At 32.5% G+C, this 23,208-nt stretch overlaps 1 protein-coding gene across 2 annotated transcripts in view; it reads left to right on the forward strand.

Moving 5' to 3' along the window:
* LOC129943441 (uncharacterized) overlaps positions 1 to 23,208 on the forward strand; it is a 56,788-nt gene that overhangs the window by 15,298 nt on the left and 18,282 nt on the right. For both annotated transcript variants that reach the window (XR_008781247.1, XM_056052888.1), the window contains exons 3-4: positions 11,173 to 11,226; positions 15,193 to 15,300. Coding sequence is in view for 1 of the 2 variants with exons in the window: in XM_056052888.1 (XP_055908863.1) it covers positions 11,173 to 11,226; positions 15,193 to 15,300 (162 nt within the window). In the remaining variant the exon portion in view is untranslated. The remainder of the gene's footprint in view (positions 1 to 11,172; positions 11,227 to 15,192; positions 15,301 to 23,208) is intronic.

Genomic DNA, 23,208 nt, shown 5'->3' on the forward strand with positions numbered 1-23,208 from the left:
GGATAATATCTTTTTTAAATTTAAAGAAAAAAAAAACAAAAGACAACTCCCCTAGGACAAGTACAACAAAAAAAAACGTGACTTAAAAATTCAAGCAGCTCGAAGCAGTTCAGGATAGGACAGAGCATACAAAAATGCGCATCTTAAGTGCGACTACCTGTTTTCATCATCTGCTTCCTTCGTATGTCTGTATTTGGAACAACACACGACTTCTTGAAAAACGAACTCTACAGAAGAGATATTTTCTTCCAACAACATCTAAAAGGCGCTCCATGTTAAGAATTCTCAGAAATGTCTTCAAAAGAAATACAGGAAGATAAAAATACAACAAAAAAAAACAACAAAATTGAAAAGAGGATACCATTTTAATGAAAGGAAAATAAACTAAAAAAATAAAAAAAGAAAACATACAAAACCTGTTAACACTAAATACTCACCAATGATGCAAACTGTGCACACAAACAAAATCGATTAATGGAGGCTCTTTTTTTTCTTTGCCTTATGTCATTCGTCTTAGATTCTTCCTGGAAAAATCTTAAAAAGAATCGATGAGATTCTTACCTTTTCAAATTCAGATCACTTACCTTTAAGTGAAGAAGAACCACAGTGGCTGTCATGCACCCTAACGGTGGTTTGTCTAGCAATTCTACTGTCAATAGATAAAACGTTCAAATAAACACTGCTATCTGCATCAAAGCCTTTTTAATTTTATTTGTTGTTGATAATGAATGCATTATGCACTTAATTGTGACAAAAACACACTTGCCGACAACGATAATGTCATGGAGGAGGATTAGAAACGGAACTCCTTTCGAATGCAAATCGTGTGGATCAGTCATTTGACATTTTAAAAGCATCGGAATGACAGTTCCAAAAGAATACCGCGCAGTTCTTTCATTTGAGTGCACTAATTAGCGTCTTCGCTTACAAAGTGAACGCATCCACAATTTTTGGCATGTCATTACAAACAAATATGCAAAAGAAAAACAACGATCTCTGAATGTCAGAAAATAATAATAAAACAAGAACAATTGAGCTACTGTGCACAGCAGCAGCCAGCGCACCCAAAGCAGCTAACAAGAACAAGACACGGCGGCGATCTGTCATTATAGGTATGTATAATGTACATATATCTTGGATTCGCTTATTCTACGAAAGATGTTAACAACAATAAAATACAAAAAAAAAAATAATGCAAAACCCTCCATTAAGATCGAAATACACATAAAACCGTGAATCTACCTGTGGTCTCGATCGCCGCGCCGGCCGATCTCCAATGGAACAGATTGAGGTAATTTAAGTTTCCTTTTAGACCCCTCAGGAGCATGAACAGAGGAAAAAAAAAACACAGCGCACAACGAGGAACGAGTTTCGGTTTCCTTCAAGCAAGATTAAAATTCCTCTATCCAAGTTCCAAGCCCATGTCTCGCATCCTTCACCTTTTTTTTTTTTTTTTGAATATCCATGTTGGTATACCTGCCTCTTTTGGTATTCTCATCCCCATGGCGCTGAAATTCTTAAATAAGTATACATAATGTGCCCTGTCCACGATGAGGAGCTATAAAAAATACTTCACTATGCATTCCTCAAGCCATTATGTCCTCCTTGTGTTGTATGTCTGTCTCGCTTCGTCTTCAACCGATGGTATTACACCTGTAATTACAAACGTTGTTCTTCTTTTCGTGTCTTTCATTGTATATAGTTTCGTGGAAGATAATTTTTTATTTTTTTTTAAATTTTTGTTTGCATTGATGCTCAACTCCCAAATTAAAATCGATAATGTCCGTCAGTTAAGTGGATAACATGGTCAAGAAACCGAAGCGATGCATGGTACAAAAAAGGGAAAGAGGCGTTTCGATGCGAACAACATCTAGAGGGTATAAGTTGGATACAGTATTGCCTGCAGTTAAGTAGCCACTTATGAAAATTAATGCCTTTTTTTTGTTTTAATTTCTTGATAACTTTTTCTACTCGATTTAAATTTAAATAGACTAAGATGATGTTTCGTTTTGGCTATGGATACAAAATTTAATAAAGTTTTAACCTAAATCGTAACAATATTTTAACTGTCAAAATAAAAGAAAGAATTAACTGATGACATTTTCGATTGGTCATCTTAAAGTTTTTTAAATCTGACCCAGAACCTTATTGGATTTTCCAACGGTTAACAAACTAAATCAATTTATTTTTGATCTAGATCTGTCAAAACACAATTTTCACTGTTTTTTTTTTTTCATTTTATGTATTTATTTCTGATTTATGCGCCAGTTATAGCTATCATTGGTTTTCATCATTGAAAACAAACATCGGAATATTTTGACAGGTCATTTATAGCTATCATTAAAAATGTCTGTCATTGAAAAAAATGTCCTGATTGGAATCAACCGACAAAATTTTATTGACATATGTATGTAAATCTGTCATTGGAGTTGTGTGAAATTGAAATCAGTGGGACAATTCGTTTCACTTTTGAATTCCGTCTGGAAAATAGAAAAATAAATTTTTAGAGACAAATAAATGGGCAATTACACTTTTTTCCCTTTAAAGGGAAACACAATCAAATATCGATTCAAAATTCAATAGTAGCTATAACTGGCTCCTTAAGCCTAGTACATACTTGTGAACCATCTCGTGAACCCATACAAATTTCAGTTTTTGGTTCACCAGTGAACTTGCTCGTGAAGCTGAGTGGAGAACAAAGTGGAGAGTTTTCGTTCACGGGCAATTCACGTGCAAAATGTACGGGAACTGTTGGTGAAGCTTTGACATTTGGTTTGTTCATGTTCACAACGTGTACTCACAAGTGTGTACCAGTGAGCAATGTCAAAAGTTCACTTTCTCCACTGGCGAACGTTCACTTCACGAGGAAGTATGTACTAGGCTTTAAGATCAAATCTGCAGATCTGTATTTTTCGGCACATTAACCCTTCTTTGCACTCTTACTAATACGATTTTAAAAAATGTTAAGCTGGAAATTTGACAGCTCTAGCGCACTCGTTAACACTTACATGAAGTTACACTAATACAATGACAAATAAAACAATCCCAACCGTCTTCCATGCACAACGATAAAAATAAAAGTTTGACGGAAATCTGAATCTATGACAGATTGATCTGGATTTAGATTCAGATTTTTACAAAACGTTTTACTGTGGCCCTGATGTGCTTTGATAGGAGTCCTGGGGGATAATTTTGTTTAAATTTTTGTAGGAATTCTCTTCAATTCAAAACTTATCGTATTGCGATAATGGATATGACCCCCCTTATATTTTTAAGTATTTATTTTTTATATTTTTATTTTACTGCTTTAAATTGTGTTGCTAAAAATTTTAACTGAGGACTGGACCAAGAATCGGAAATCCATCCCTTTTTCCAATCGCTAAGCACAAATTCATCAACTTTTGACCAATAAACGATACTGAGGAGGTCATATGAGCCGTAAAGCTTATACAGTTTAGTTTAGTATAATTAAAGATTTCATCTTAGGATTCATTAGTAATTTAACGATATTCACCAAAAAGCAATTTGCTGTCAAAAACATCTAAAACCTTTAAATTATTTTCATACGATCTTTCTGAGAAAAAAAAGCAAATATTCAGGTTCCTAAGAAGTAGCCTTAAATAAAAGAACGCCAATTTAAAAATAAGTTTCATTTACATTCCTGAAACTCGTCTTCAATTCCGTTTTATTTTGACGCACATAAATAGAGTAAGACTTTCTTGAATTAGTTTTTCATTTTAAATAATTTTTTTTTAAATATAAAAACTTTTAAGATCTTTAAAAATTAAAGAAATCTTATTTTTGAAGTGAATTTGCTTTGGATGCTCTTGAACTGAGATGTAAACACATCCTTATGTTAGGTGTGTGACGGCTCTCTGATTGAATGTTAGAGTCCGTTCTTGTGTCAAAGTAAGCCAACATTTGCAATGGTTGTGTCAAGTGCAAACCATACTTTAGCCCCAACCCAAAGTTTGTAAATATTTTATCATTTTTCTTATCCTTATGTTAAGTGTGTGACGCCTCTCTGATTGAATGTTAGAGTCCGTTCTTGTGTCAAAGTAAGCAAACATTTGCAATGGTTGTGTCAAGTGCAAACCATACTTTAGCCCCAACCCAAAGTTTGTGCATATTTTATCATTTTTGTTAGTTTTAGCTCAAATAAACATGTGAAAATACATAATGAGAAGTAAAAGAAATCAACAATGTTTAGATTTGAAATTCACGACGCATTTCTTGTTGAGTGACAGTTATCTAATTTCACAAATTTGACGTTTGTAAAATAACGAAAATGGGCGTTTTTCTTTTTTAGTACAGATTTGAGCACTGAGCAGAGTCTGAGCGATCGAGTATGTTCAGAAATCTCTGATTTAATTATGAAACAACTTGAGCACTAAACTGTCATGATTTAAAATGTCAACTGTTTAAAGGCGTTCACAGTTTGTTTTAATCAAATTAATTAAAAAACAGTCATAGAGTTGGTTCATTTGAAGCCTGAAATAAATTTGATTCATAGAAATGCTATACGCAATTATTTTTTTTAAATTATCTTTCCATTGCACTAGAGCCTCTTCCGCCATTTGTATTGATTTTTTTAATTTACGGGCTTTCAAATATCAAATTGTTTCTGTTCAGCACTTTACTCTGTTATTTTATTCTGAGCTTACAGAGCGCACTCTGAACATGTTCAGAACTAAAAAGAAACATGAATTTGAAGCTCTGAACGATCAGAGCTCAAAAAGAAACACAATTATTATTGTGACAGTTCGAGCTTTTGCTCTGAACTAAAAAAGATAAACGCCATTATAATACAAAAGTAGAATTTAAGGTTGTATTCACATGAGATACAAATTTAACATTTAATTTTTGCATTCATGGGTAAGTGAAATTCGGACTAATGTAGGTGATTTAAAATAGAGGTTTAACTGTTGCCGTTGAAAGTTTGCTATTCTTAAAAAACGCACAAAATATTGAAAACGTCATTTTTGTGTACACTTTGATTTATTTTATTGTTAATAAAAACTAAAGCCAAAATACTTTTAAGAAAGTCAGTGATCCTCCTTTTTCTTATCGAAATGTTTTAGCTCTCTTTTTTTGTTGTTTCAATTTTGTTCATTTTTTGTCTACCATGTTTATTAAAGACTGAAGGTTTTTTTTAAAAAACGAAGGAGGAAGGATACTAAGAAATTCAGAAGATTTTACCGCGACTGGTTTGGCTGCGTCTTATTTTATACCGAATCTTGTGGAGTTGCTTTAACATTTAGCCGCCGCGCCGGTTGTCGTCATGTCGTCGTTGTAAGTAGACCTTCATATTTAATTTTTGATTCATGTGAACAATTTTTTGTTTTTGTTTGGCGAATAATCAATTTTCGTTCGATGTGTGTTCAGTTTCTTTTCGGTAGAGATTTTTTTATTTTGAAATTCCTTTTTTTTACCAAATTTTGGTAAGAAGGATGCATAAAGAGAAGAGAAGGATATGTTAGATTAGGCTGAAAATATCTGATTTCTAGACAGGAAATGCCTATCTGAATGTTATATGACGGTGCTTTTGAAGATGTGACAAAGGAAGTGTGGTCAAATATTTAGACTTATCAAAATAGGTACAACCTCCATGAATATCAATTTAGTACTTTAAATAATAATTATTAAAAATATAAACAAATGGGGAAATAGTATTTTATATTTACAACATGACAGTAAAAGATGTTGACTTAAGAATCATTTCGTTCAATTTATAGTGACAAAACGTTGCATGCAACTTAATGCTTTTTAAAAGGTCAAAACTTGCATTTCATGTTTGGGAAATCAAAAATGCTATTGTTTAACACAATTTTATTTTGACAAGTGATGTCAAGTTATGTACATATCAAAACTATATATAATAAACCGCCTAAAGGCCTATTCACATGAGAGATACCAACGACCAACGAAGATTCGTCCATTATGACATTTCTTTAACATGGCTTGTTTTTATTTGTCATTAAATAATTTTTAGGTTTAGCACGTGGACATTTTACTCATTGAAGTGTGGACCGTATGTGGAACTCGAATTGAGTTTGACAGTTCATTACAATTAGGTTACAATTTGTAACGAAGAATTTGTTTTCTTAAATTTCACTTAGTGTCATTGTATCATTTACTATCCTAAAATAATGTTCACAATAGAAACTTGAAAAAGAAACTATAAAAATTCCAACAATTCTTAAAGCGTAAAATCATAAAATTATCAAAATTTTTTGATCTTATAATTAGATTAGCTGAATATTAAAAAAATTAATGGGAAATTAAAAATAATCCTTTCTGAAGTCTGTTATTTTTTTAATTCACTCGCATTTATAATAAGTGGCAAGTTCCAAAGGTCAGTTCATTAACTACTCTTATTCATTAATTTTCTATAATTCTTATTTATTTCTTAAACTATTCGACTGTGCATAGTTTCAATCCTAAATTTATCGTGAAATTTAAAAAGGCCATTGAACACACACAACCTACATAATGAACCAGACTGCCAAAACAAAATAACAAAGATTTTTAAAAAATTAGCTGCGTTTTTAGTTTGTTTTTTTTTTAGAAATGATATCATAGATACATCACCGTGATTTGCGCAACACTAAACTTTGTCGCACGGTTGAATCAAAGTAAAAAACTTGAAAAAATAAAATAAAAAAGAAACAAGAAAAACTAGATTTCGGCTAGACTGTAATATAAACAAATTCAATAATAAAAAGAAGAAACAACGATTAACATTATACCAGAAAATACAACAAAATTGTTTTGAATAAAATAAATTAAATGTTTTGTATCTTAAAGATGCAGAGTTTTTGTATGATGTGTGAATACAAGGAATTCTTGATAGGAAAGTACTTTTAATCGAAACCAACTCAATTCTGTATGATAAATATTCACAATGGTAAAAGCTCATCTGGTGATTTAAAATGTCACAATTTGATTAATTCTTGACTATTTCACTCTTATTATAATTAGTAATATAATATCGCTTGTAAGAAACAAAATATCATAAATAAATTAACCCAAATGTACACTACATTAGTGAAAGATTTAAATTAAAACATTCAAAAAGTATTTACATTTTGCAAACAAATGTGATAGGTGCCTTAAAGAACTATTTACATGAGACCGACAAATAAATAAATGTTATTTTTTAACACTAATTCTGTGCAAATTGTAAACAAAAACTTGATAATATAGATTAAGTTAACCTTTAGGTAATTAATTTAGATTCTCTATTGCCAAAATAAGAGGAATTTAAGAAAACTTATTGTTCGTCGAGTGTTGCAACCTGATTGTAACGAATTGTCAAACTTAATTTCCGTTCCATATACAATCCACAATCAACAAATCCACAAACAACGAATACATTTTTCGGGCGCCTTAAGGTTGAATGTGAATAGTCCTTTAATTGGTCTGTGGATTGCGTTATATGTAAAGCACTATTGACATGAGCACGACCAACGCCTAACAAATAAACGAATATTCGTCGATTTTGACATTTCTTTCACATGAAAGTTTTTAGTTCGTCGCGAATGAACCAAAACAGGAATGTTTTTTTTTCAGTTAAGTACGCGCGATTATTTTATTCTTTGCGAGTGTGGATAATGTGGAACGCGAATGAAGTTTGACAGTTCGTATCAACTTCAATATTTTTCGCAACGAATAAATTTGTTTTCTTAAATTTATTAATATATTATATTGAAAAGTAAAAGTCGGCATCATAAATCAATTAGAAACTATATTGCCATCGTTTTGTTAAGAATTTGTGTGGAAATATGTCTTCAAACGTATATAAACTCACATTTTGTAATTCACCCGTCGTTCGTTTGCCGCGCTCATGTGAATACTGCTTAAATGTTGATTGTTGTGTATGAAAGCTTAAAGTGGTTGAGTTTTCACATTTTATAACAAAGAGACAAGACTTCCTGAAACTGCTGTTCATTTTACAAAATAGAATACAAAATGATTGTTTTCATTTTAGTTGACATTTCTGACAGCTATAAATATTAGCTTTTCTTTACTGATTTTTATTTGGGACTGTTTGTTTTGAAAATTGCAGAGCCCAGTAGTGTTTAGAAATCTAAATTTGATCCCACCTGAAACCAAACGTCAAAAATAAATCATTAAATTTAATAAAAGTTTTACCGAAATTCACGCTCGCTCGTTTTACAATAACGAATACATTCCAAACAAGAATCTGCACCTAATTTAAAAGATATATCTTCCTTATTCATCATCATTACGGAAACGGAAATGGTGGCACACATAAATTCAAATAAACTACCAATCGATATGCAGTTATATCGTATAAAAAAGTATAAGACAAAATGAAAAAACACATCTTCCATCCATCTAAAGATCTAAACCATCCTACAACACCACTCAAGCATCCATTTCATGAATGAAATAATCACAAGAAAAAAAAAATAAAATAAAATTGTTTTATATTCATTAATGGAAAAAGTGAGTTCTCCTCCTCAAGACCAAATGAGATGAAATATAGACAGAAAAAGAAAAAAAAAAAAAGAAGAAATAGAAATCTATCTTATTCCATATGGGGGATTTCACATCTGTTTTGTTACATAGTTGTATCTTGTATTAATCTTTTCAATATTATAACAGCTAGTTTGACCATAGAGAGACAAAAGCACTTCAGAGTTAATGGCCGTTTCTTGAAAGTGATATCGGTTTGAATGTCTGATGAAGAGAAACTGAATTAAGAAATAAACAATTATAAAGCAACGCAAAATAGCAAAGCCGCATATTTAAGCTTAGATGAGTATATGGATATTTCAAGTTTTATTTTAACATATATGTACAATAATATACCATACACCAAAACTTTACTAATTTAGACCAAACCATACCTTTTGACAGATGGTGCTTGTGAATAGACATTGGTGGATTATATTTAGGTATCAACTTGACAGCCAAAAGTGTTTCCTGTTCAACTTCCATTGATTACACTGGTCGGCAAAATTAGGATTTTTGCAATACATTTTTATACGATTCCAATTTTGCCTTTAAATCTTTCTATAACATCAGGTTTTAAAAAAATATGCAACTTTAAAAATTGTTAAGAGCATCAAAACCAGGGATTTATTAAACTTGGCTTAATGGAATTAGTTAGACTACGGATTTAATCAATTTGTGATTTCTAAACCCATTGTTTTTATCATGATTGTTCTTGCACTTGCAATCTTGTACTGAACTGGAGTTTATTTTAAAAATCTATTACAATTATACTTCAAATAAAGATATCTGACGTGAGAAATGTCAAAAAGCATTTTAAAAAAATGTTCAAACTTCTGCAGACGAGGCAGACAGGAACCCAAGACTTCTAGCATGACAGTCCTACGCACTAACCATCATGCCACGGGTACTACACTTTAATGTATAGATGTATTCATATGCGCAGAAAATCTACGCTAGTACAATCGCATTTCTTTTCTCATTTGTGAACGCACTCCCAATGCAGGATGTCTGCAGTAAACAAAAAGGTCTGACTTAGTCCGATTTGTATGTAAACAGAGTTCATAAACGTAAACGTGCCGAAATGGCGTCCTCCACAATGAAAATCTGCCCGACGCTGACGACAGTCTGACGTTTATGAGCGGTAGGTACTGCAGTTCGACTAGGTTAAGTAGTATTCACATGAGCGTGACCAACGAACAAATTCCTAACAAAACGATAGCAATATAGTTTCTATTGGATTTATGATGCTTACTTTTACTTTTCAATATCATAAATTAATAAATTTAAGAAAACAAATTGTAGTAGATGCGAACTGTCAAACTTTATTCGCGTTCCACATTATCCACACTCGCAACGAATAAAATAACCGCGCGACCCTTCCCAAAAAAAATCATTCTTGTTCATTCATTCGCCGAATTAAAAACTCTATTGTGAAAGAAATGTCAAAATCGACGAATGTTCGTTCATTCGTTGGTCGTGCTCATGTGAATAGTGCTTTAATTTGATCGAAAATCTGACTTTATTAATGCAGATAACGCAGTTCTTAGTTAGGCTGACGTTTATGAACACACCCTATAATAAATTCAATTTAATTTGCAACCAATCAAAAGACATTTTGACATATAAAAGCAAAAATGGCAACTTAAAATATGTTTACGAATAGCTTAAACTTGTCAAAACATAGCATTAGTTTAAAAAAAAACGTCTTCAAAATTGAATATACCTACTTCTATGTGAATATCAATTTGTATAAGCTTGAAGTTCGGTTCAGCACTTCTTGTAAAAGTGGTTTATATATTCAGTTATGGATTCTACATATAAACAGGGAAAATATTGTGCCTATAGTGAATCTCCCTGGAAATTTTATTTCCCTCTGAAATCTTTCCTTAATCGGAAATCTCCCTGGAAATAAGTTTCCCTCGAAAAAAATGGATACAATTACAGTTCAATTTCCCCAGAAATTATTGTCCCGATAACAAGTAATTCAAAGGGAAACTTTTAAGCATTACTAGAAACATTCGGATTGAAATTTGTATTCACGATAACTCCATTCAAAATGAATGCATTCAGCCCAAAAGAATACACTTTATGACATATTTTTCTATCTTTTTGAAACATTTAAAAATTTAACAACTAATCGTTAATTTTATTTGTAAAAACCAAACCATGCTAAAAAAACAAAATTATTATACTTAAATGAGTAGTTTGCCTTTGGCACAATAACATATCTAGACTTTTTCAAAAGATTATTTAGTGAAGTATGCAAGGTGAAGTGGTTTGTTTTTATTGTTTTTAATAAGAACAATTAAAAAATTATAGAAAATTCTTTTTAATTGCCTTCCGGAAAATAAAAGTATGTGTTACATCATTATTAGAAATTTAATTGCGTAGTCTTATTGTTAAATATTGATGTCATAAATCTCTGAAATTCGGAGTTTCATATCGTTGTTGTTTGCCTTTCAAGTAAGTTAACAGATTTCATATGCTATTTAAATTGATACGGGTTCAAATTAAATTGAGGTAGATACACTGAAATCAGGAAAATTGTGTTGACACATTAAAATGAAGTTTGATTGTAACGAACTGTCAAACTCAATTTGCGTTCCACATACGATCCACACCTCAACTTTCTATATCAAAAACTTTGTAAAACCATGTTCTTAAATTATTTCTTAATTCTATTTTCAGAAGCTGCACCTCCGCCTTATCAGCAATCAGTAATGGACAGACTGAAACCCGAAGGTATGTTTGATTATTTTTGAAATGCATTTACAAGTGTAAGATTTTCTTAACTACAACTAAAAAATACATTTTTAAAAATTCAAAAACTGCATAACAGGTGTTTTTGTCTCGAATACAAAACGCTTAATTCTACTTAGCCTCACTTCTGTAATCAGACAAGTGTATCGTGAATAAATATAAAACTATTCACTTATCTTCTAGTTTTCCTCGTTGAATTTATAGGTTATTTTTTGTATGTATTCGCCACTACTCTCACCACTCTGCGCCGCACCTTTTCTTCAAATCTTGATTTCGCCTTCATGATACCCCACACTTAATACAGAGACCAGCAACGCCATCAGCAGAAGAAGAGCAACAAAACTTGTCCACGACATTCGTCGTCGGGCGTTGAATTAAAAAAAAATAATAATAATAATAATAATAAACCTACATCCACTTAGTTAATTTGTGAAGAATTCTGGCGCCGCCGCGCCGCCGACTTAAGCAGCTGCTGCCACAATGTTTTTTATTGATTTGTGGAATGTTCTGTGTGGATTTGCCTTTGAACACAATAATTTTTGTGTTGATTTAAAAAAAAAACAAAATCAAAAAAATAAGCAATCTCCTATACATCTCATCACACTGACTAATCGTTTTCGAAATAGAAAAATTAAATTCGAATTTTCGAAATGTAATTCCTGGTTTAGATTCTATTCGATTAAAAACTTTTTTAAATTCCCAATAAGATTTATATGCAGTTGCGTATGAATATCGCGAATATAAAAAGGAAACGAATCAACTCGTGAAAAGAGGGAAGAAAAATAAAGTGAAATTGGCGATGAATTCAAACCAAATACCGAACTAATTTTCGAAAATAAAACGACGCCATGTGTATATGTAGTTCTGGTTAGTGGCGCCAAATATAAACACTATGTTTTTGTTTTGTATAATAGTGTACTTATCGATGTTTTTAAAAATATCGTACTGCGTACGATCGCACTTAGTTAGTTTTTTTTTTTTTTTTATTATTTTGTCGTTTGATCAATGTCATTTGACGCACGAGACAATGTTTGCTGTCGACGACTATGAAGACGAGAAACGACGCCACGGTTGGCTACGTTCGTCGTCGTGGAGATCGAAGGTGAAATGAGATAAGAAACGTTTTTTTTCGGAACTAATCAAAATCGATGCCCACTTTAATCATCTTTGGCTAGACAGCCGATTTATAATTGTCAAGTGTGTCGAAATGAGTTTATGAAGAATGTATTCTGCTTTTATTTAAAAATTAAATAGCAATAAAAATCACCATTAACACGTTTGATGAGTATTAGCCTTTCTGACCTTTTTATTTTAGTTATTTTTCTTATGCAAATATATCAATGTTTATGATTTTTAATAAATATTTCAATTCATAATTCTATTAACATGCTAATACGAGAAATAACTATAAAACCGTATGACAAATCTCTTCGTGTAAATGTTGCTATGACACTTGTCACTTCCAGTAAAGTGGAAAGTGTTTCAACCAACAAGCACTCCATATGAAGATATAAGTCCACGGCAGCCATATTGTTTTGCCTGCAAGTTAAAGCGAAGAGATGATTCAAGGGCCTTGCACATGAATGAACGAATGGATGAACAAACGTGATTTTACACATTTAAAAAAGTCAATTTCAAACAAAAACACATTTAAATTATAAGAAACAATTAATTGACAATTATGTAAGGATAATAAAATTTGCATTTTGTTCTTTAAAACAAGAAAATTTTGTAAAAACAATTTGGTACTAACGAATTGCCGTTTGGTTGCTACGAACTGTCAAACTCTATTCGCGTTGCACATACCATCCACACTCCAACGAATAAATTGTTCTCGCTCAACTTAACCTCAAATTTATACCACTCCTGTTTTGTTTGTTGAAAAGGGTAATTATAAGAGAAATAAAGCTCATGTGAAAGAAAATTCAAAATATGCGAACATCCACAGTTCGCAGTTAGTAGCTCATGTGCAGGATGCTTTAAGGACTAAAGGGTGATTTTTTTGAGGTTAGGATTTTCATGCATTAGTATTTGACAGATCACGCGGGATTTCAGACATGGTGTCAAAGAGAAAGCTGCTCAGTATGCTTTGACATTTCATCATGAATAGACTTACTAACGATCAACGCTTGCAAATCATTGAATTTTATTACCAAAATCAGTGTTCGGTTCGAAATGTGTTTCGCGCTTTACGTCCGATTTATGGTCTACATAATCGACCAAGTGAGCAAACAATTAATGCGATTGTGACCAAGTTTCGCACTCAGTATACTTTATTGGACATTAAACCAACCACACGAATGCGTACAGTGCGTACAGAAGAGAATATTGCGTCTGTTTCTGAGAGTGTTGCTGAAGACCGTGAAATGTCGATTCGTCGCCGTTCGCAGCAATTGGGTTTGTGTTATTCGACCACATGGAAGATTTTACGCAAAGATCTTGGTGTAAAACCGTATAAAATACAGCTCGTGCAAGAACTGAAGCTGAACGATCTGCCACAACGTCGAATTTTCAGTGAATGGGCCCTAGAAAAGTTGGCAGAAAATCCGCTTTTTTATCGACAAATTTTGTTCAGCGATGAGGCTCATTTCTGGTTGAATGGCTACGTAAATAAGCAAAATTGCCGCATTTGGAGTGAAGAGCAACCAGGAGCCGTTCAAGAACTGCCCATGCATCCCGAAAAATGCACTGTTTGGTGTGGTTTGTACGCTGGTGGAATCATTGGACCGTATTTTTTCAAAGATGCTGTTGGACGCAACGTTACGGTGAATGGCGATCGCTATCGTTCAATGCTAACAAACTTTTTGTTGCCAAAAATGGAAGAACTGAACTTGGTTGACATGTGGTTTCAACAAGATGGCGCTACATGCCACACAGCTCGCGATTCTATGGCCATTTTGAGGGAAAACTTCGGAGAACAATTCATCTCAAGGAATGGACCGGTAAGTTGGCCACCAAGATCATGCGATTTGACGCCTTTAGACTATTTTTTGTGGGGCTACGTCAAGTCTAAAGTCTACACAAATAAGCCAGCAACTATTCCAGCTTTGGAAGACAACATTTCCGAAGAAATTCGGGCTATTCCGGCCGAAATGCTCGAAAAAGTTACCCAAAATTGGACTTTCCGAATGGGCCACCTAAGACGCAGCCGCGGTTAACATTTACATGAAATTATCTTCAAAAAGTAAATGTCATGGACCAATCTAACGTTTCAAATAAAGAATCGATGAGATTTTGCAAATTTTATGCGTTTTTTTTTAAAAAAGTTCTCAAGCTCTTAAAAAATCACCGTTTATTTACATAAAAGCGACAACCGACCAAAGAATTAACGAATATTCGTTAAAGTGTGGATCGTATTTTCAACGAGAGTTGAACAGTTGAGTTTGACAGTTCCTCACAATCTGATTTCAATCAACAATACCTTTTATAATTAATCTATGGTTGATTTAGGCTCCGTGCACATAAGTAGATATTTTTAGGATTACTAAATAGTCTTGTGCATGCGAAATTATTTTAAATATGTACTCGAATCTTGGACTACCTTGTTTATTATTGACAATTATCGGGTTGCTCTTTTCTTTTAAATGTGAAAGAATAGTTTTATTTCGCAATTTGTGATTTTAAATATTCTAAAAGTCGTTTGTCTATCCAATTGACCACAGAAATATTGCACAAGTGCTGTAAATAATTCCTGAAAGTATTCTTAAATAAAATAAATTGGTGTCGCATGATTCACTTGGCACGTTAAAGACAGAGTGTGAGTATCAGGAAAAAAAGAAATGGTTTACAAATTCTGATTGTAAAGACATTAAGAGGAGGCAGGGTGTGGTAAAACATTTCACATTCGCGTAGTACGGCTTATGGACAAATCTCTGTATTTGACAATTAAATTGTATATGATCAAAAAGTAAACCTTAAGTAATGTTTCTTCCTACTTTATGTTTTCAGACCGTGCTCCAAGCGAAAACCTAAAAGACGGAGGTCTATCCACAGTCAGCAGTACCACCACTGGTCGACGAGTTCAAATTCCAGAATCATTCACCACTAACGGCGAAGGTGAGTTATTCTGCATTTTTTATTTTATTAATTTAATAAACACGGACTTAGTTAAAAGGTTAATTTTGAACAAGTTAATACCTATTAAAAAACAAAGACTCGACGATAAAAGGTTATCGCAATAAAATTGGAAGGGCTTTTATTTTATTATTTTCGCATAAATATCTAAGGTAATGCATTTTTGTATTTTCACAATGCACTTTTGTATACATAGAAGGTAGGAATCTCTGTTGTACTTAGCTGTTCAACCCAACCGCATTATTCGTTTTGAAGGCCGTTCGTTCGTTTGTGGATTTTTCAAGTACCTAGAACCCAACAACGTGTCGAGTTGAGTTGACTCGACCAGCCAAAGCCAGCAGCGCCATGCCACAAGCACACCTCTGTCGTTCACTCGAATATCCCAACGTGTGGTGTGTTTTGTGTATGACTGTGTATGTTCAATAACTTTGTTTTTCTTTTTTTTTTATTTGTTCAAATAGTGTGTTACGATTATTACTTGATATTGTAGCTTTAGCTTTCAACCGTAAAACGTCGCGGCGCTGCGCGGTGGTGGCGGCGATAATACCAGCAACAACCAAGCAACCAGCACCAGCAGTCAGCACCACCCAGTTGGTTGTATCGAAAAGATATGCACATAATATCTACAAAAATATAGCGTGTATGGCTGTAGATAAAAGTATTTTCTTTGGCGCCGGAATGCCGCCGCCACTGTGCTACAAAAATACACCGCTAGCTATAAGTTAAGCTATAAGTCTATAGAGAGAGCAACTTTTTTATAGCCATCCGACGCGACGCGCCAACATTAAATACTTGTACTTTACTATCTACGAGCTTATGGAGTTTTTTTTATTTTTTGTATAGAATTTTTAAAGTATGACCGGCCGCCATCACCAGAGTTTAATGGTGGTTAGTAGCAGGTATTTGGCAGCACCTTTATAGTGTATACGTCCATATCTACTCATTGATTATTTTAATCGATTTATTAAGTGTTGTGCTTATGCGGGTTCATGACTGGACTCATATTATTTTGCGTTACATATTTTTCAATTCTTTGAAGGTAGAATAGAACAAAACCAGCTAAGGCACAAGTTACATTTGTATGTCTAACTGATCTTCGTTTAAAAATGGTGGGTAGAAAGATTGCATTCCATAAAATGCAGTCCAATACGTCACAACACAAGTTGAAATCCACACAAAAGAATTTTGACGTTTCAAGTCTTTTGAACCATATTGAATTCAGAGCCGAAAAAAATAAAAGAGTGGGAGTATTTTAATAGCTTTTGAGTCTCTTTCTTTTGTGCTAAGCGCCACTCAACGGCGAATGTGTTAGCTATAATAATAATCAAAATCAGATAGGTGCTACAAAACAAGTCTCTTAGTTCCACACACTTTAAACAAATCTTTTATCGTAGCGCAGTAAACATAATTTGTATTCCTCGAAAGGTAAACATCTGGAATACAAAATAGTAAAAAGGTTAAAACAAAAAACTGATAGAAAAATGGTCAAATTGTTGCCCGTATTTGGACCAACGAACGTTTTAGTCGGATAAATTTATTCATGTAGGCGAGTGAATGTATAGATGAGTGTGGAACACGTGTTGTTCTGACGACGCGATATAAATAGGCTTTATTTTTTTTTTTGGTTGGATTGTTGGCGTTTAGATGTTTGGCTATGTTTTTGTTGTCTTCTTTATTTTGAATAACATAAAAGCTATTTATTAAGACGCTCCTAAACGGATCGAATGACTTTGATAACAATGTACCCAATTTAGTGATTTTATTGTTTTGTATTCCTTCATCATCATTTTTCGGTATCGTTTGATTTTATGCGTCAACCGGCCCACATAATCTACCTATACCTATAAAATGTGGATCGTATTGGTTGTGTTTAAAAATTATAATTTATTCAATCAGCTTTTAGATGTTTAACATTTTATTTACTGTATATTACGTCTCGTTTTGAATTTTATCCCTTTATTTTATTCTAGTTGTTGGTGAGGTTCTTAGTTTTTTTTTTTTTTTTTTTGATTGAAAAATGTTAAATTAATGAGATAAAGTATAGCCACACCCTTAAAGTAATAATTTTTTGTTTGTGTGATCTCATTAAAGCCATGTTTATATTAGAACAAGTTTTCTGTTTGTATAAATTCATTGATATTTTTAGCTTGTCTTTGATGGTGTTGGCCATAGAAGCGAAGAGTGTCTTAAGTAGAAATGAACTTTAAATATAATGCAAAATAAAATATTATGCAGATTAATTTTATAGGATAGACGTCCTTCGTTGTGTTGGGATTTTTGACATATTGAAGAGATTTGTCTTGATATTTTATTTCAATCAGTGTTTTTTGAAAAATTATTCGGCTCTGCCATTTAGTTTTTTAAAATGGAATATGAAAATGTCTGGATTCCAAATCATTATTCAATAAATAAAGAAAAAAAGACATTGACAGGACACAAATGTCATAATCTTTAATTTTCTAACGACTCACATACGTTACGAGTAATGTCACTTATTATTTTGATGTTGTTGTTATTTTATAGCAAAAGTCACTGGAAAAAAATTAAAACAATTGTTGCCAAATTTTGTTAACGAAGCCATGAAACCACCACTATTTCTCGCCACTTAAGCTGTTGCAACGTATAAAATACTTTCATTTCTCGCTACTATTTACTTAACTAATTTTTTTTTTTCTGGCAACCCATGTATAATCAGATGCTGGTTTTTCCAAAGCAAAGAACACGCCACACATGTTTTGATATAAAAAGAGCCATACTTAAAACAATGAGAACCAAACAGGGGCAACTTGTTAAAAATTCAACTGCGATTGTGAGTCAAACGTCAAACCTGAGATGTTGTCAAGTGAATGTGTTTTCTAACATTCCTTAAATGTGCTCCTTCAAATATATACTATATACACTAAGTAGTGACTACTTTTTTTCGTATCGTATACACAGAAATTATAGTAAATTCAAAATGTGCTAGACATACAACTCATTAATTACGTTCATTTAGATGCCATGTGCTAAAGGCAATCACTTACGCCAACAAGAAACTCACGATACAACAACTCTTAGTGAAATGAAAATCAAGTCATTGAAACAATACCGGAATTGCTACTTCATCGAAAACACGTCTGACTGCAACTTTGACATAATATAAAGTGGAGGCGCCTTCCTGCATATACATATTTTCTTATGGGATTTTGTTAACTTTTTTTAAAAAAATATCTTTTTACACTTACTGGCAATAATTTATATTGTTCAAATAACATGACTTTAACTTAATTAAACATCAAGACAAGTGATTTGTTTTAAAATAAATATAAACATGCTTAAGAACTATTTTAATCCGCTTGGCATTTTATAAGCGAGCTATTTGTACTAAACAAAGATTGTATCTCTGGTAAATAGAATCTGCGTCAGTTCTTTGGAATTTTTATCAATTTTTTACTGTCTATTTGTTTTTATTTTATTTATTGCTTAATTTTTCTCAATCCCAAATAAAATCTTTAATTATTCAGAATGTAAATACGATTCATACTTAAGGGCCTTGCACATGACAGCGAACAATGAATGAACGAATGGACGAACAAAACTGATTTTACAGATTTCAAAAAGTTAACTTCAAACAAAAACACATTTAAATTCTAAGAAAATTTGCATTTTGTTCTTTAAAAGAAGACAATTTCGTAAAAACAATTTGATAGTATCGAATTGCAATGCTGTTGGTACGAACTGTCAAACACTGTTCACGTTCCACTACTATCCACACTGGAACGATTAAATTGTTCGCCCGCAACTTAGCCTCAAAATTATACCACTCTTGTTTTGTTTTTTGTGTGAAAGATCATGGCTGAGGAAAATATGGTGAAAAGGGTAATTCAATTCGTCGCTGTCCAACAAAGGCTACATTTTATTTTTTGGATGTAAAGACGCGCGTTAATATTTTTTTTTGGTTATGTGTGGATCGTATGTGGAACACGAATTGAGTTTGACAGTTCCTTATAATCTGATTGCAAATCACTAACAACAATTTGTTTTCTTAAATTTCTCTTATTTTGGCAATGAAATAGCTAATACTCTTTCATGTGTATAGTCCTTAATGGCTGAATCACAAACACGCTTCAGCTTCGGCTTCGTCTACCTTACAATGGGCCTGCTTCGAGGTTGATTTGAATGATATTTCTATTATTTCATCCCTCCAAAGAGCAAATATTTTGTTTGTTGACATTTTTTTACAGCTGCTGAGCTGTCAGACAAAGTAAATGTTCAGATAATTGAACTAGAGTTTCCGTTCGGAGTCACATTACGTTACATTTTGTTCTTTTTCTTACGATTGTCAAACGAAACGTGAGGTCGAAGCTTAATTGTGATAGCATGCATTGAATTCTTAAGGCTGAACTCGTAACTAACGTGGGAGGATGTGCTTGATGTTACTTTAGTAAACAACCGTAATTTATTAGTGGAGAATTGGAGAGTTTCCCCTTTGAATTCGTCTTCGGACCACAAGTGGATTCTTTTTCAAATTAAGTTGAAAAACCCTCCGCCTTATAGAAATCTCAAAAGAACTGACTGGACGAAATTCAGTGAAATTACAAAGCCCAAACCAAAACTGAAATGTGGCTATCTTTACAGAGAGTCAGGTAGCTGTCAAAGCCATTAACTCGGCCATATCCTCATCTAAATTGGTCCAGCAATATCGCGATGAGCTTGCGAGCCTGAATATTAACCTCGGTGTCACCCTGATTTCGTGGGAAATTAACGGGCTAACGAGCTAGCCAGGCAAGGATCGGCCCTTCATAGCTCACTTGCAAAAATTGTTAACATTCCTCTTGGTGCTATGAAGGGTAAAATCTTTTCTATCTACCAAACTGAATCAAACAGCTGTTGAGCTGTCAGACAAAGAAAATGTTCAGATAATTGAACTAGAGCTTTCGTTTTGAGTCACATTACGTTACATTACGTTCTTTTCTTAACGATTGTCAAACGAAACGTGAGGTCGAAGCTCTATTGTGATAGCATGCATTGAATTCCTATGGCTGAACTCGTAAACATCAGGTGAAGCCGAAGCTGAAGCGTGTTTGTGATTCAGCCATTAATGTCGCCGTATATAAAACGTTGCTGCAAAATTAAAAGAAAATGAAATAAAGAATCTGAAATGTATCAATGGCAACTTTTTCACTATCTTAATTTAAAGAAATTCATCATTTAATGTAGCAGACAGTAATACAAACAATTTTAACTAGAATTATTAACACTCACGCGTTTTTTAATTTGTATTTCTCTTAACAATGGGAAGTCACACAAATAAATAAAATTAAATTAAATGAAATGAAAAAAAACTCGGTCATGTATGAATATAGTCACGCTTAGTTGCACAAGTACTAAACTAAATGTTATTGTTGAATAATATTTTATAATTGACCTGGCGCCAGTAGAGACAATTTAAATGAAAAGATAATTTGTACCCATAATATCCATTGTTTTTATAAGTGCGATGGGAAAATAAGTTAAGTTAATTCCATTGAAATTTATAATTTTCGACTTAATGAAACCTACAAAATTAAACCTAAACTTGATCGTCTCATGTCGGTTTGTTTTTATTGTTTTCATTTGGAATACATCAACAAATTAGATCATAAAGAATTATTCAAGAAGAATTTGTAAAGCTTTGTTACGTCCGTTACGTTAACGCTAATGCAACCGATGTAAACACACCATTATTCATTTGTTTGACTTGCCCAATCAATCTATCTGTCATCTGTCATTTCTACCAAGACAAAAATGATACCAACTAAACATTTTCATATTTTCTACAATTATCTCAAAATAATATAGTTTTCAGAGAATTCCATAATATTCTTCTTTAGTAGGTAATTTAACCAATCAAATGCTATAATCTTCTTTTGCTACTCTTTAATCATCGATATAAAATGCGATAACAGAAAAATCGTCAGCGTGTTCTCATATCTTATCTGACAACGACTCGCAGCCTATCACTTAAGTAATATGCCATAATAACAATAACCAAAGCGAGACACATTATTTAGATTTTCTATCTAAATTTATACCAAACCAATGCCATACTTATTTGGTTTGCAAAATTCAGTTCAAAACCAAAGAATAAAAACTAATATTGTATAAATTTACATGTATTTCGACACGTAGGCAATTTTGTTATCGATGTTTTTTATCGCATCTTTTGATAATATATTTAATTAAATAAAAAATACAATTTTTATAGTTCAATAATAATTGTTCTCGTGGTCAGTAATTTATTGGTTAAAATGTCTTTAGCAAGCAAAACAAAAATTCCAATGTTTTGGGGTGTGTTTGCACTATCAGTCCTTTATATTTTAGCAATTGTTTTACATGACTTTTAGCCATATGTGTCATAATCTTTATCGTCACATTATACTTATATTGAATCCATTATCTCTTATCGTCGCGCATCTATTTTTGTACTGATAAATTGAACATGTTGCCAAAGCTAATTAAAACAGTAATCAAACGGCGCCATCCATACGAACACCTTGAAATTAATAAGCCATAAATACTAAACTGGCATGACTACTACCGTCCATTCACACACTGAATCAAACAGATCTTTTAAACGGTGTCGTGTGTTCACTGTTCAGTGTTGTCTGTTTCTCTTGTCTAAAGACTAAAGCGAAACTCACACTCATCACATTTGGATGAAGCAGAGATACAAACGCATAATGGAAGTATTTAACCATCTATATTACTTCCGACCAAGTGCTTATCTAATCAACGATCTCATATCTATTTTATAGGAATATATCTTCTTACTTGGATTACCAAATATTGCTCGTAGCTTACCAGCGAATGTTGCTATAAAACCAAAACAAAACGAAAATTAAAAATTATAAAATACTGACCGGGACTAATTAAAAATTATTCTTCTCAGATGAAGAACATTTATAAAGAAAAACACGCCACCTATACGTTTAGTATAGCTAACTAACTACTACTACAACGGTAACATTGGCGCTAGTATAGTCTGTCTATTTTTAGAGAATGCTGTAATAGTAATAAGACCTTTGCGTGGTGGCCGTATCGCTATTTTCTTCTTTGTTTTTTTTTTTGTTTGTTCTTTCCTATAAAAACTGCCTCTTCTTGATTAGTGATAGGATGGCATGCTATAAAATATAAAAAAAAAACACAAATACAAAAGTAGTAATAATAATAAACAAGTATAAGGAGAGGACGATGCCGTTCGCAGTTCGTCTCTGTCGACGCCTTAATGGCGCTAGATAGCGCTAAGATCAATACAATTATTTCTAAAGTTTATGTTGTTTTCTTTTTATAAATATAAGAAAATACATCTCACTCTAGTCTTAGCTCCTATAATCTTAGCTTTATAGCTAAATGCTATAAAAAAGTGTAGGTAGTCACACTATTTTGTTTTTGCTAACTGTTGCAAATTATGATTTGTGTCCGTGTGTGGACGTTTTGTGCATGAAAAGAGCAACAAAAAATTGTTATTGTTTAAAGTGAAATTGATTATGTACACGCATACAATATACATTCATGAAAATATGAAGAGTAGAATAGGGGAGTAATAAGATTCCGTTGTTATATTGTTTCTGGTTTAAATTTATATTTTATGGTTCATGATTTGGTTGTTTAGATTTTATGGTAACTATATTATATCATGGTAATTTAGGGGGTTAGTTTAGTTTTTGTTTATTGTTAATTTGATTGGTTAATTATTTTATGCCTGGAATTCACCGATTGCTGATTAGTTTAAATAGTCGATTATTCAATTAATGAGCTCATTGATTAGTTGAAAACAAGATTGAGATCATTTAATTGCTTGTTTATGGGTAGTGTATAGACATGAATTAGCCTGAATTATAGCATATTAAATCATTTTCTTTTTTTTGC

Source organism: Eupeodes corollae, chromosome 1 (assembly GCF_945859685.1).
Source record: "Eupeodes corollae chromosome 1, idEupCoro1.1, whole genome shotgun sequence".
Classification (NCBI taxonomy): Eukaryota; Metazoa; Arthropoda; class Insecta; order Diptera; family Syrphidae; genus Eupeodes; species Eupeodes corollae.